The sequence below is a fragment of the Drosophila simulans genome, chromosome X (genome assembly GCF_016746395.2).
Source record: "Drosophila simulans strain w501 chromosome X, Prin_Dsim_3.1, whole genome shotgun sequence".
Lineage (NCBI taxonomy): Eukaryota > Metazoa > Arthropoda > Insecta > Diptera > Drosophilidae > Drosophila > Drosophila simulans.
Window position 1 is genome coordinate 749,540 of NC_052525.2, and position 14,484 is coordinate 764,023.

Here is a 14,484-nt window from a genome sequence, read left to right on the forward strand (position 1 = left end):
CGAACTTGAGTGAGTGAGTGAGTGCAGTGCTTCTGCCTTCTGTTGGCTAACATGAGTGGCTTCGCGCTGTTAGCGTGCGCAAGAACTGGAGTGGAACGGTAACAGTGCGCAACAACTGTTGCCTTACAGCGGTTCAACAGCGCCTAGCTCTACAGTTGTCTCGCCTCTCTGTTAGCCGAACTGTTGCCGCGGAACCGTTGCATTTGAATATAGAATTGCATGTACTAAGTGCTAAAGCACTCATTCAGGATCTGGGAGTAAACACAAAATATCCCAATTCACTAGTATAAGTTTTATCCCAACACAAAACAAAGCAATTACTCTAAGACCTCTATAATTTCAATTCGTCTCTAAAGTTATAGGTAGTCTACCATACTACGAATGGTCATTCATTCAATCAAAATGTAAGTGGTGTGTGAAGTTAAACTCATTTAAATGATTCTGCTTCGAGGAGCTTTAGCGTTGGCCTCATCATCTCAAAACAACCATCCTTTGCTAACTTCGGTAGGCTTTTCGAAAAGACCACTAACACAAGGGGCGTGGCTGGGCAGCCCCACCCCATCAATCCTTGCAACACCCCCTACCGGAGCAATTAACAGGATTCCAATGTGTCTGGCCGTCTGCAGAGTGCAGACTGTGACGGGAAATTTCAAAAATTTCAATTCACAAAAATTCACAGGAATGCGCCTGGCTCACACATGTGCCTGTGCCCTCCTAGCGTTTGCTGTCCACTCGGCCGAGTCAATTCAAAAGTCTGCCATCCACGTTGTACCTTTCCCGTTTTCCCGCTTTCCCACCTGCTATCTGGTTTTCAGTCCGTGTGTCCGGCAGCAGGTGCAAAAGCTGCAGCAATCAAAGAGTCATCCAGCCAAGCTAAAGAGGACCACTTTAAAGATTTCCACCGAACGGAAATGGGTTCAGATGACAGGCACATGCGGGACATTCGAAAACAACAATGTGTATGGTGCGAAACCAATATAATGAGTACACTACCGTTTGGCAATACTGGCTGCCAATCGCAACACTGATACTTCACTTCTAGCTGTTGGAAATACATTTCCAACACGCATAGATCTACATATAAAACCATCTACATAGGGCAAAAATTTATGTGAGGGGTATTTAAAGACTGCATACGGATTCCGGTACCCATTAAGTTGACTCCTGGCGATGGTCCTTGCGATGGTCAACGCCTCACCCCTTCTGGGGGAGCTCGGGATGCAGGAAACGCAGTCGCAGTTGATGGCCATCAAGTGGACCATGGCAAAAGTGATTACACGTGCTCATAAACAACAAAGCAACCCCCTGGGCTGCTAAAGTCGGGCAAACAGGAGACAAAACATGGCATCAGGACATCGCAGGATAGGATGCCCGCCTGAGATGGAGGATGGAGTCTTGCCAGTTTTTGTCATCATCATCATGATCAGCTGTGATTGGGTGTGTACGACGAGCGCTGGTTAATTTATGGCCTGGACTACGGGTTTAATTTGTTCGGGAAGCTTTTGCTTGCACTGAAGCGAATTCCGAATGGGCTTGAATATTGACAGTTTGGATTCATCTGAGGAGATGCTTTAAAAGTACGTTCGAATGACAACCCAATGGTTTTGATTACTTAAAGCACATATGTACATATATATGAGCGTTGCTTCTATTTTTTTCGGTGCACAGGATGACTGCTGGTGATAGTCCCAGGTTCAACTACCATTGCAGAGCGAAAAGCAGGAGAAAATGCTGAGGACACGACAGCGACAAAGTCAATAAATTCTGTGGCACTGGATTGGCCCCCGAAGGAGGTGAACGAGGGAACTGGGATCCCGGCCAAAGAACTGGGCTGGGCTCGGCTAAGCTGTACTTACTTAGCCAGGATGCCGGGACATCTGCAGCTGCACCTGGCAGAACTGCTTCCTCAGTCCTGTCCCAGGTGTCTATTTTAGCTGCTTTTAACTTCCTTACGGTCTTGGCAATGTCTTGCTGGATTTTAGGGATAATAGCAGCAGCGGCCGGAGATGAGACGGATGCGAGGACACGAGCCGGGTGTAGGTTGTACACTGATTTCAGCAATTAGATCTTGGCACCAGGCACTTCCTGGCGACCATCAGGTCCACGGGGCTTGCGAGGTAGTTGCCAACATTATGAGCCAACTCAGCTAAATCCACGGGGGACTCCACATGCGATCACGCAAAACGTATAAAGAGGAGCAGATGGGTTAGAGGACCGCACACATATATGTACCTATAAGCATAAAGGACGTGCAAAGTGATAATCATGGAATACAACTGGGGACCGACATGGCCGACATGGCCAACACGATGCCATCAACACCCTAAGGTAATGTTGATTCAAGGAATATTTTTCGGTTAGAAACAAACTGGCAAATAGCACTTCCTCTTCGCAACTAAAGTGCAAATTGCTACACCATCATAAGTAATTGTTCAGTTCTTGTGATCTCTGTGACACCCACCCGCCGCCATCGATTTTGAACAGTTTTTCGGGGGCACAATGCGAGCATTGTACCAAGTCACCTTTCTCATCACTTTTAGATCATACCCGGCGCGTTTGCCCTAACCCTGTGTATGACAGATTGTCCCCAACACATGGGGTGCATGCCCGCCCAAAGGGCCCCACCCCTGCTGCTCCTCCTGCGCCCCAACTACCCATTCCATTCACAGGCGTATCCGTCCGCATCCGGAGCCGTGTCTCCTGCCGTGTAACCAATGCGCCGTACGTGTGCCCAGCACTCATTACAAATGAAAGCCGAGAGCGAAGGTGCCCAGGTGTTGAAACCGGAGCTTTGGGGAGGACAAGGGGCGCTGAGGACTTGGCTGCTGAAATTAATCAGAGTTTCAATCAAACGTAAAATAAACGCCGAGATTTGCCTTGACTTTCGCCTGACAACTGCACAAAATCGGTGGACAGGTATTTTGGTTGTACCTGTGAAAATGTGTGAACTATTTGGGGAGTTCTGCCGGCTATATTGGGAATTCGGGTAAATGGAATGGCTTTTCCTGGGTGCGTGGAATGCTTACATAGTTTGCGAGTTGCCTGCTGGATCGTGCCGGAAAATATGTGAAAATTATAGTGAAATCTTGTTTGGTTTTCCGCAGTTGCGAGAGTTCTAGTCATCATTCGTTGATGAATGCAGGAGGCTGCCATATAAGCCGTACTTTGATTAGTTTAAGTGCCTGGCCCGGTTGTGAATTTTACGCTAGGACGAAAGGGCCATCACCCACTTTGCAGCACTTTGCCGCCCACCTCTTCTGGAAAATTCGCCCGGGAAAATGTGATTTAATGGCGGCGCGTGCGTGGATGCGTGTCATGTAGACATGGTAATTTTTCAGACAATTACACACACACACATGATGCATAACCCACCTGCAGGTGAAATATTATTCAAAAATCCGTAACGCCCCCGAAAATGGGCGACCTGCCGTCTTGGCGTAGTGGAAATTTATTAGATCTCGCAGCACTTAAGAAAAGCGGGGAAACCCTTTGCACACACGTCCCCATCCCTGGAATTTTCACAATTTCCCTTTGAACTACATTAAGAAAATCACTCGGAATTGGGACTGAAAATCAACTGCAGCTGCCGGTCGAAGCGAATTGAATTTATGAACCCCCGGCTTTTCCGCATTTTCACTTCTCCACATGTGAGCGGGTGGCAGGAGGGGGCGGAGGGGAGGCGTGTCATTAGGTGGAAAATGGAAAATGTTTTATTGCCTCGTGTTTCGGCCCGTGAATTATATGAGAGCTCCAACACGGGATTTACATTACGTCCATGAGGAATGTACCTGTTCCTGCTAAGAACTCAAGAGACGCCCACACCCAAAAGCCTTTTAACCCAACCCGAAGGATCGATTTGACGTAATTGATTAACTTTTTTGAGGATTAGGGCCGCTGGTGAGGACTTCGTTTTTAGTTAGATATATTAAACTCAATATATTTCGGTTGCTTGCCTTTTAAATAAAAACCAAATACTCCGAAACCCCCATCTGCCGTTCCGAACGTTTTTAAAGAAGTCTCAGCCCTGACTGTTGCTCCGCGTTTTCTTTTTTGCTGGAAAATGAAATTCCGCCCGATGTCCCAAGTGTCCTCTTTCCACCGTGCTCTTCTCATTGTCTTGAAGGAGCAGCAAAAAACGATGTCCGTTTATTATGTTGACTGACTTTAATGAAATTAGATTGATTTTTATGCTGACGTCCAATCCAGGCTCCCTGCGTCCTCCTCATTTCCATTTCTCCTGCCCTTTTATGGCCACTTATTCATCAAGTTGAGCGACCGACTATATAATTTAATTTTTGTGTGTTGTAAAAATACATTTTTGATAGATGTGCCCCGGGGCTTCCGCCTCGAAGTTTACGACCTTTGGAGCACCTGCTTTACGACTCCTTGATTTTCGGATCGGCTCGAAACTAAAGCCCAACTTAAGGTCGCTTGCAGTTAACACTCGAACGGAATTATTAAGTTTTATTAACCTCTTGAGCCGTTTGCTTTTGGCCATAAATCTGTCCTCTTGGCCAAAGGACAAGGACACTCGGCACACACGACTACTTGCCGCACAACACAGGTGGAAGAGGCCAGGGAGTTTTAGTCAATTGGTGGTACAAGACAGACACGGGTAAGTTATGGCCACATTGTTCGAAAGGGGCAGGAAAAGCGAATTTGAATTTCCAATATATTGCTAAACTAGCATTAAAGCAAATATATGGTTTTATATTTCTCGAAACACATAGGTACTAATTCGAAAGTAATTTTTAAGCCGAGTTTTAAATAAAGTTTGCCAGGTTGCCACTCCGAATGCATACCGTACACTTCTCGCTTTTGGTGTCTCAACTAGAGGAAGGTCCATAAATTTGCGCATTACACGAAAAGTTAACACGAATTAGCATTGTAAGTGTGCAGAAATCGCAATTGCAACAAAATGCAGCGATGTTCTTGAGTGCGAGAGTGGGAGACCATAAATTTGCCAATTTAGCTGCTTCCTGGGCGGAATTTACCTGAAGCTGAACATTGCTGACTACGAAATATCAGCATTGGCGCAGTTATCGATAATCAATATAGGCGTGACTGTACTTCCGGGTATTTGTACCTCCTTTCGGTCTCGCAACTTCCTCTAAAGACTTGAAAGATTAGTTCTCAATCTTTTTTGGAACTTTTCTCAAATGCTGAGAGTAGCTACATATTTTTTTAATGAAATTTAAATATTTTTTTAACACACCTTGTCGATACATACAGCTTTCTGCGGTCACTTTGCAGCACTCGAATGTTTTTAGTTCGAATGGAAAATTTGTCTGCCATTCAATTGCGGTTGGCTAATGGCCATTTCGCGTGGTCAAGGGACTGAGGGGTCGATGGCTAAGCGCCATGAAGGTGCATTTTTTAGTCAGTTGCGGTTTTAGTCAGCGTATAATGGCTTAAACGCTGAACTAATGAAACTGAATTTGTACGGTTATTATTCCCTAAAACGCTTGCTTTTAGGTTTATGTCACAAATATTTAATGGAATTTAATAATTGTTTAGTTTGCAGCGGGGATGCTGGATGCTAATTGATTCGTATTCATTTTATACATACATATAAATCAACCTTTATCTGACTATATCTAAATGAGAGTTTTATGTTATGTATCTGCTTTCACAAATCGCACGTAAGTCTTCAAACTCAAAAGTTTCCTTTGAGTCGAAAAACTGGGATAATTTCCAATTACATTCTGGGAAGAGATCAAGCGTTCTGTGTGGGAATCAGGACCTCAAGTTATCCCCCTGCAACTGCGAAGTTAAATCCCTGATAAATAGACGTTGCTCCCCATTAGGAACCCAGAACTAATCCTATTTCCCTGGCTTTCCACAAAGGGAATTGCGCTGCAGGCAGGCGAAGGCTTAAGTCTTACTCAAGGGGTTGGGCAGAGCAGCTGGGAAAGCCCGGGAAAAGCGGGGAAATCCGGTCGAAAGGGGCAGGCGTTCACGTTGTGCATTGCATGGCATGTAATTTAATATTTTATGGCATACAATTAGGCGCAATGCAAATGCCCCGAGCCACATGCAACTTGCTACGTGAGACTGAGGAAATCCTGAGCAAATCCCTCCGTTTCGCATCCAGCTGCTGCTGTTATTAGTTATGTTATGTCGGTGGCAATTAGCCGAAATAATTTGTAATCTTATTAGCCGGCACACACAGAGAGAGAGATATTTGATGCGAGCTCTGGCCGTCACATAATTACATGCATTGCAAATTATAGTTTACGGAGCTTTAAGCCTTTCCCTCAAAACGCACCGTCCATGTGCACAAGCACATGCCGGGCGGATTTTCCCTACCCACTAACGTTGTTATGGTTGCAAAATGAATTTCAAATCAATCAGCAGCATAATGGGCTTAAGTAAATATTTATGCTTTTTGACCATGACATGATATATGTATGTATGCCTGTAGATATAGAGCCTTTCATGGAGTGCATGTTTGAGCGTACAGCCGGTGTTTATTTAGGCAATCTCAAGGAATCTGGCTTGTGTCAGCTGCTCGAGCTACGCCTTTAATTAAGCACGTCAATCAACTTGTGACATCTGGAATAAGTTGGAATAAGTTATTCAATGAATTTGTTTCGGGTCAATTGTGAGATCATCATGCTGCGTGCAACTGCAGAAGTCCCCTTAATTTGGCTGGCTTGCATTCCCGGTTCTATCACGGCCACGGAGTATCCTGTAACCTGCGTCCTGTATCCTGCATCCTGCATCCTGCATCCTGCCACATTCTGAAGTACTGCGCAGACCAACAAGCCGATTGGCACTCTATTTGACTGCCTATCCGGCATCTTAATTTGGGCACTCCATCAGCTTGCAGACGATGTCAGATGCAAGACGACGCCACGCCCCTTTCCGCCGCCCGGCATGTAGTAGTTAATTTATGTTGAGCTCTCGGGAGAGCCGGGGATTCCAGGGCTCTGAAGGAGCTGCTCGAGCTGGAGGCTCACGTCGAACGGTAAATGTTTATGACGCACTCGAAATTGTCTATCAAGTTCAGCTGACGTCGTTGCCATAAAGTGTCACTTCTGCTGCGAGGTGAATGGGGGCGGGGAGGGGGGTGACGTTAAGGATAAGGGGGGCAGGTCCTGTGCTCCGCATCTCCTCATCGGGCGCCTAGGAACTTTTGCACGGCTTTTGTTCTTATGATTGAATATTTAATTCAATATGTCGCGAGGCCATTTCGCTGCGAGTTCTTTACGAGGCCGCCAGGACTCTTCGTCCTTGGGCGCCTGGTGTGCTTTTAATTAGAAGACGGGCCATAAACATTTTATGTTCGCCAGCCGTGTAGCAAGCCAATCCAATCGAAACTTTCGCCAGCCAAAAATCGTGCCTGCGGCGGGCGTTTAGGTAGCAGGTGTCATTCGGATTTGCAAATATCTGCCACATTTTCGTAGGTCTAGGATCTTCAAAGCCTCCACTTCTAGACGTCAGTAGTTCCGCAGTAGAAGTAGAAGAAGAATATTTTATGATAATTTCATATTTGGAGCGTGAGCAACTTTTCAGCAAGTAATTGTTCTTAACGAAATGCATTATTCTCCGGAATTTCCTGTGTGTTTTCATTGCGCGTATATATACAGATATACAGATACATATACAGAAAAAGGAATCCAAATTGTTTCATTCCCCTCCAAGTGCCAAAGTGCCACGCCCACCCTGCGCTTCTCCGCCCCCACAAATGCAGCAACAGAGTCTCTTGTCAATAATGTCAACAGTGTTGTTTGTTGCTCCATAAATTACCAACGACAACAACAATGACCGAAGGTTGATGGTCGCAGGGGACTGGTCTGGGTGGATCGCAACCATTTTGTTATTGCAGCTGGTGACCCCAACCATGGCACCCCTCCCACTTTTGCCCTTTTCCAAGTGAAGCAGAAAAATTACCAAACATACGAAAAGTGGACAGTTGACGGCGCACTTTATGACTGTCCCCCTCAGCTGAGTTTTCCGCTTTTTCCTCAGTTTTATCTTCCCCCATCCGCGCCTTCCACTCGTCCTTTCGCCATGAAAATATTTGTTGATTACATTCGCCTTGGCAGGACATCATTCAACGACCAAAAAGCCAAGCCAAGCGAAGCGAAGCGAAGAAAGGGCAAGGGTTATTTCCTGAACCCATTCCTCCGACCGACGATGAAGTGTACTTAGTTTTAAAAGAGCTGCTCAGCAACGTAAAAAACGTAAAGAAGAGGCACATTCTCCTTGCATGATTATGTGTGCTGTTTGATTTCTATTTTATTTCAATCAGGGTGATAATTTCCCCACCGCCCGGCGAAGCCACTGGGAAAGCACGGAACAACTCAAAGGGCTCAGCTCAATGTTGATTTTCCCATCGAAGATTGTTTGTGCCTCGAAGGAAAACAAAAATATATTCCCCAGACGGATGCGAGGAATGCCAATCCAAATAATGCTTTACACCATTCAAAGCCAATCAAAAGCATATTACGCATACGCCACCGTAGCCAGATGGAAACAGTCATGCAAAAGCGATGAGCAGCCTGGCTTCGCAGCCAGCCAATCATAATGCATAAAAATGTTGCGCTAAACTTTATTCACAGGCAGCCGCAGCCGCAGGGCAAATGAAATATAAAAATGCATTTCGAAATGCGCACAAAACCCGGAAAATGGGAAACGAGGAAAATGTCGGAAGCGTCGGAAATGCTAGAACAGCAGACAGCAGGCCAGGAAAGAGAACATTTCAGAAGCGCGGAAGGAAATATGATAATCAAGGGAACAGAAGAGAACTCTATATGAAATTGATTTTTGGGGCAGAAATCAAATCAAACCGAAATGAAATAATCACTACGCTCAACTGCGAACACCTACGAATGTTTGTATTCGATTAAGGGCCGTATTCGCGGCCTTCGCATCAATGGAATGGAGTGCTTACACCAGGATGCAATTCACCCAGCACTTCCTATGTTCTGTAGCCCAACTACATCTCCGCCGCAGCACACCAACAGAGTTGCGAAATGTTTATCCTTTCAGTTTTGGCGTCGACATCGTAATGTTGGAAATGTTATTGTTAAATGTTAGTTTTGTTATGCAAACACACACACACCCTGGGGGAGGCGGGGGATGTGGTGGGAGGTGCTATGCGGGGACTGTGAAAATATGAATAGTCAAAGTCGAAGTCGGCCATATGTTCGCTCCAACTTTATCCCACAAAGCATTCGGAAAAAGCCAAACGGGAAAGTTGCAGCAGCGAGTGCAAGCCGGGTGGTGAGTGGCATGTTTTCATGTTTTTCTTTCTGCGTGCACAGAGAGAAATGGCGGAGGGAGCCATTTAACCATCAAGGGAGCCTGTTAACCAACCCCCTACTAATGTGGCCAACAGCGTGCATCTTGCGGATGGAACCCACCGAACAAGAGACTCCACACTTTCTCTCAGTGCGCGTGTGTGGGTGTCAGGAGCGCTAATGGGAAATTATATTCCCTGAGTCGGGAAAGGGGGAACGTGAAGGAAACTCCTGGCACGTCTTGCGCTTTAAGCTGCAATAGCCAGAAAAAGGGTGCAGCAACAATGGCAGCATGGAAATGCAGCTTCCTCTGCGTAAAAACCGATGTACAAACAGGGGGTAGGTAACTGCAATAGCTATCCTGCAAATCGGCCACGTCGAAATCTCTGTGCCCAAAACGTGGGGCCAAGGGGAAAGAGATGGCCAGAAGACTGGGAAATGCCTGCCACCTGCCACCTGCCACTCCTGCCACTCCTGCCACTCTGCCACATGTTGTGGCTAGGAAAAGTTTCACCGGCCCGCCGGCCTGTGTCTCCAAAAGAAAACAATGGAATAGAAATAATGAATAAGTAAACATTGCGCATACGCCCCGTTCGCATGTTCACAAAACAAACAAGCACAGCTTGAACTTAAGGTTTCGAAAACCAATTCGGGGCTGCAGTTCGCTAGTTCCGCTTAATATGCAACGCTTGGCTTGGCACCCAGCTACTGTTTTTTAATCGCACACTGATTCTTTCGAGATTTTGTTCAATTGTGCATGGCCAGAGCACCGAGGAAAGGCGTTGCCCGAAGAAGGGGCAGTACCTGTCAGTCGAGGATCCATTAATAACACCCTGCTGCAGCTTTTGACAAATGAGCGAGTGCAAAGGAGGCGAGAAAGGCGAACGACTTCATATCACAGGCTCACGCGGAGAAACAGCTCGTTGTATTTTCTGCAATATATAGATAAGAGTAACTTCCTTCGGAATTGGTTCAAGCTAATATGAAAACGCAGCACAAACCAAAGGATTCTCTCTGTGCAGAAACTATGGAACTTTGCGTAGTCCGAAAGCGTTAACAATGTAATCCATATTTTGCTGCTTGATTGCCGGCAAATTGAAAATGTCAAGTGCACACATATCCGAGGAGGAAGAGCAGGGAACCGCCATGGCAAAACACGAACTTCGGATTCGCGGAGGCTCCGTTTGAATCCACGTTTCATTACACGCAGTTTCGAGTGCTCATCGCGAAGTTAGAGATGACCGCAAACCCCTTCCATAATTGCTCCATTGTGACCATCCTCGCAAAATGTCCCTTCGCAAAGCTCAGCATCCTGCGTAACTCGCAGGATGGAGGACACCCCCAGTCTGCCAGTCAAGCAGTACAACAAATTTAGACAGCAATTCAGAACAACTGGCATTGGGCGAACTTCACGGCTGCTTTATCAAATATTTAACTCGCTTTTCATTGTCTGTCGGTGCTGCTTGTTGCTGGTTTTTGTGGGCTGCCATCGGTTGTTTATATGCATAAATTTTATTACACATATGCTTTTTATGCGGCACAACAATGCCAGCGCAAGTTAATGCAACATAAAATTTTCATTTTTTATTTATCTCTGTGCCCTTTTTTGTTCGGCTCTGTTTTTGACTTTTTCCGAGCTCCCTTGAGGGAGACTTTCCCCACGAAATCAAAGGAGAATAAAATAAAGCAAAAAACAAACGCAAAGTTCGACCGGTTGAACACCCTAGAAAACATGTCTAGATGAGCAACAGAGCAGCATTCTCGTCTGGAAAAACATTATCAGCCTGCTTGATAGAAAGCAAAAGCAATTCAAAGATTGAGACCAACCAAGGGTTGGGCCACATACTCCTCATGGATACCCAGGAGAAGCGGGAACAAAAAGCCTCGCAATAAAACTGCCACACACATAGCACATGGCATAAACCGCAGGCGTGAACCACGCCCCCGCCGCCCACACAGCGTATGCGGGCACACATATATCAGAAATATGCTAAATCAGCATATTTGCGAGTTTATTTACAAGGACATTTATAAAAATTTACGGTCGTGCCGTAAATTGCAGCCGCCGGGCAGGTCTTGAGATTTATGCGTCGACGATTATATCAGAAGGGGTGAGGTTAAAGGTTACAGGCCTACTACAGGTCAAAGGGGCCCAGCTTTGTTGCAATTTAAAGCCACAGTGTTCTCGAAAGGGGACCTCGACTATAGCATTCTCTTTTGTTTTTTTTTTTTTTTTTTCATTTAGGTGGCAACAAAGGCACTTTCCGCATTGCTTCAAAAGCACAGTTTTTGGCGTGGGATCGTGGAAGTACAGCGATTTGACCCTTAAACCGGATCTAGAGCACTGGTGCTACATAGGCCGATTCGAAAATTACATATACTTTCAGATTCTTACCCCTTTCGATGAACTTAATATGTACAAGTCCTGAAAGCTGAACGGTTTTGTTTCTTATTGTCTTGGAAACATTTTAACTAAAGACCAAGACAGAAATTTGAAATTGGCTAGGGGTGTCACCAATTATTATTCCTAGGACCTGTAAAATTTTGATAACAGCCATAGACTACCCCCACTATTCCGGTTTATCTGGTAACACTTGCAAAAGTCAAATTATGAACTATCGTTCGGAAAAGCTAGAGAAAAAGGAGCACTTCGAAAAAGGAAAATTTTTGACAATCATTCAACTAAGTAAAAATAAAATAAAAAGATAAAATGTCTGTAAGTAATATCGCGGGAATTGAACTTGTCAGTGGACCGACGCGTCTGAAGAGCAGGATCTGTGTGAGAAACCTACCGCCTTGCACCCGCGAGGAGCTGTCTTTGCTGTGCTTTCCCTTTGGCCAAGTCCTTGGCTCGCTGGTGATCGATACCTACGGGTTTATCCAGTTTGAAAGTTCAACCGAGGCCAAGAGAGCCATAGAATCGCTCGACCATTTTTTATTCAAATCGAAGGTTCTTCAAGTTTCGAACGCCAGTATCAGTTCCCTCAGGGCCACTTTTTCTGACACTGCTTCCCAGAAAAGGAGGAGGATCGAGTGGTCTGATGCGGATGATGTTCTCCTCGTGGAGCGGATTGACTATGAGGACGACGAGGACGATAAGGACGGTGAGGACGGTGAGGACGATGAGGGCGATGTGGACGATAAGAACGATAAAGACTATGTGGTAGAGGATGACTCCGAAAGCGATGACGATGAGGATGAAGGCCAGAAATCTCGCTCACGCAAGAGGAAGAGAAAACAGAGCGGCAAAAACAAGAAGTAATACGTCCGAAATAGCAAATCTCTAGGAGAAAAACACACAAGCACCAATTCTTTAAAGATGAGCACAATTTAATACAATAAAAGCACAAAAGCTGTCTGCACGAAGAACTGTTCGACTCTCTCTCTAAAAAGAAAACACTAACATAATATAACTTCTTCTTGGAATAAACTGAAAGCATTTGTTGGTCAACATATTCGCAAATATTCTAGTTTTCTATGAGTACTTTTCCATTAAGTTCAATCCAGTTTTATAGTCAATTCTTCCTCATATGAACCCGTTAATCCGTCAGTCTGTCCGTCAGTATGAACGTCGAGATCTCAGGAATATATATATATATAGGCTAGAAGGTTCAGATACAGATTCTAGAGACAAAGACGCACCGCAAGTTTGTTGGCCCATGTTGCCACGCCCACTCTAACGCTCACTCAAACGCCCAAAACTGCAACTGTGCCCATACTTTTGAAAAATGTCATTTGATTTTTCTTCTTCTTTCCCATAAAAATTATGATATTTCGCGTTCGCAATTCCACTATCTAAGCAACGGGTATCTGATAGTCGGCGAACTCGACTATAGCATTCTCTCTTATTTTTTCCTATGGCCGCTAGTAAAGTAAAGTGAGTTGAAGTAAAGGATATTTGTATCCGGCAGTCGAAACACTGTGCTTCTTTGTTTTATACCATGTTGCAGCAATAGAAAAAATAGCTCTTACGATTGAACCAGTTGGCATGGATAATGAAGTCAGCATTAAGTCGCGTACCCAGTTATTTGCATACTCACTCCCATTTCACCTTTGTGAGTCTGTGCAGCAATTAAACTTCAATTGCTGAGGGGTGTGGGCAAAGGCGGTTGCTCCAGGGATACAGATTTTTTAATTAAACTTTGCTGCAGCTGCACTCTGCCCAATCCTTCGCCAATCCTCCAGCCCTTCACACGAATCCCGTTCACTTCGAAATTGATGGTTTTAATTAGGCATCGGAGCCGCTGAAATGACACTTTATGCGTGGCACGGGAATCCCGATCCAGCGGCGTGGACCGTGGCAAAGTTGTCATGACTGGGATACAAATCCTTATCGCTATAAATTAATTGAAGCTGGCGTAAAGCGGTCGGCATCAGTGACCAGCAATGCAGAAAAACTTTGAAAAATTCCAAAAGTCCATTTCGGGGCTAACCCTGAATTCAGTCCATTTTCCAGGCCGACATTCACTTCAGTTAACCCTTTTCGAAGGGCGCATGTTTCTCTTTTGGCTGTTCCTTCCTTACTTGGTTTCATTCCCAGCACTTGCAGGCGTAAAAGGATGTATTAGGCCCGCACGCCATCCAAAAATCCAAAGCTATAGGAAAGCAATCGTTTGGCGGAAATTTTCCATTTCACGCCTCGAAAACTAAATAATCCGATCAAGTGAGGAATAACCTGGCACATATAGTCTGCAATAGGTACCATGAAGTCCATCATATGGTCTTCGGAAGATTACTTTATTTTTTCGTCTTGACTGCTTCAATTGCCATGAAATTTATGTGCCGTCGCTCAGCGTGAACTTGATGCGCATAAATCCACATGAAACGGATATTAAAAAGCATGAAACGAGCCCATCCTAACCCTCCACATCCGTATTGACTATGTAATATGTATGTAGCTGATTGACTCTGATCTGTGTTGGCGGCCTAAATATGAGCTTATAAATTGGCAGCGGGCAGCGGAATGCTCGAGCTCGTGCGCCTCGTTTCTAAACTCTGGGTTTGTCCGGCTGTCTAGCTTAGGTGGGTTTATTTCAGCTGGACTCTTGGCACGGGTTCCAAAGCAGCCGGACGCAAATCCTCTGTTCTCGACCGGATAATTGGTATGCTGTTTGGAAAACTGTAAGCGACAGCTCACTGAGGGGCCTTTGGCAACGATAGCTTAAGACTTTGTTTTCTGAACATATACGATTATATTAATATATCGAACACAAACCAACAACGTTATTTTAAGCAG

General features: G+C 45.2%; 1 protein-coding gene across 1 annotated transcript; it reads left to right on the forward strand.

Moving 5' to 3' along the window:
- Positions 1 to 11,540: 11,540 nt before the first annotated feature.
- On the forward strand, positions 11,541 to 12,570 carry LOC6724822 (nucleoplasmin-like protein ANO39). The gene has a single exon (XM_002105827.4). The coding sequence runs from the start codon at positions 11,959 to 11,961 to the stop codon at positions 12,508 to 12,510; it is 552 nt and encodes a 183-aa protein (XP_002105863.1). The 5' UTR covers positions 11,541 to 11,958; the 3' UTR covers positions 12,511 to 12,570.
- The last annotated feature ends 1,914 nt before the right edge of the window (positions 12,571 to 14,484 follow it).

Coding starts and splice junctions, on each gene's coding strand:
- LOC6724822 (XM_002105827.4), top strand. CDS start 11,959: ATGTCTGTAAGTAATATCGCGGGAATTGAACTTGTCAGTGGACCGACG.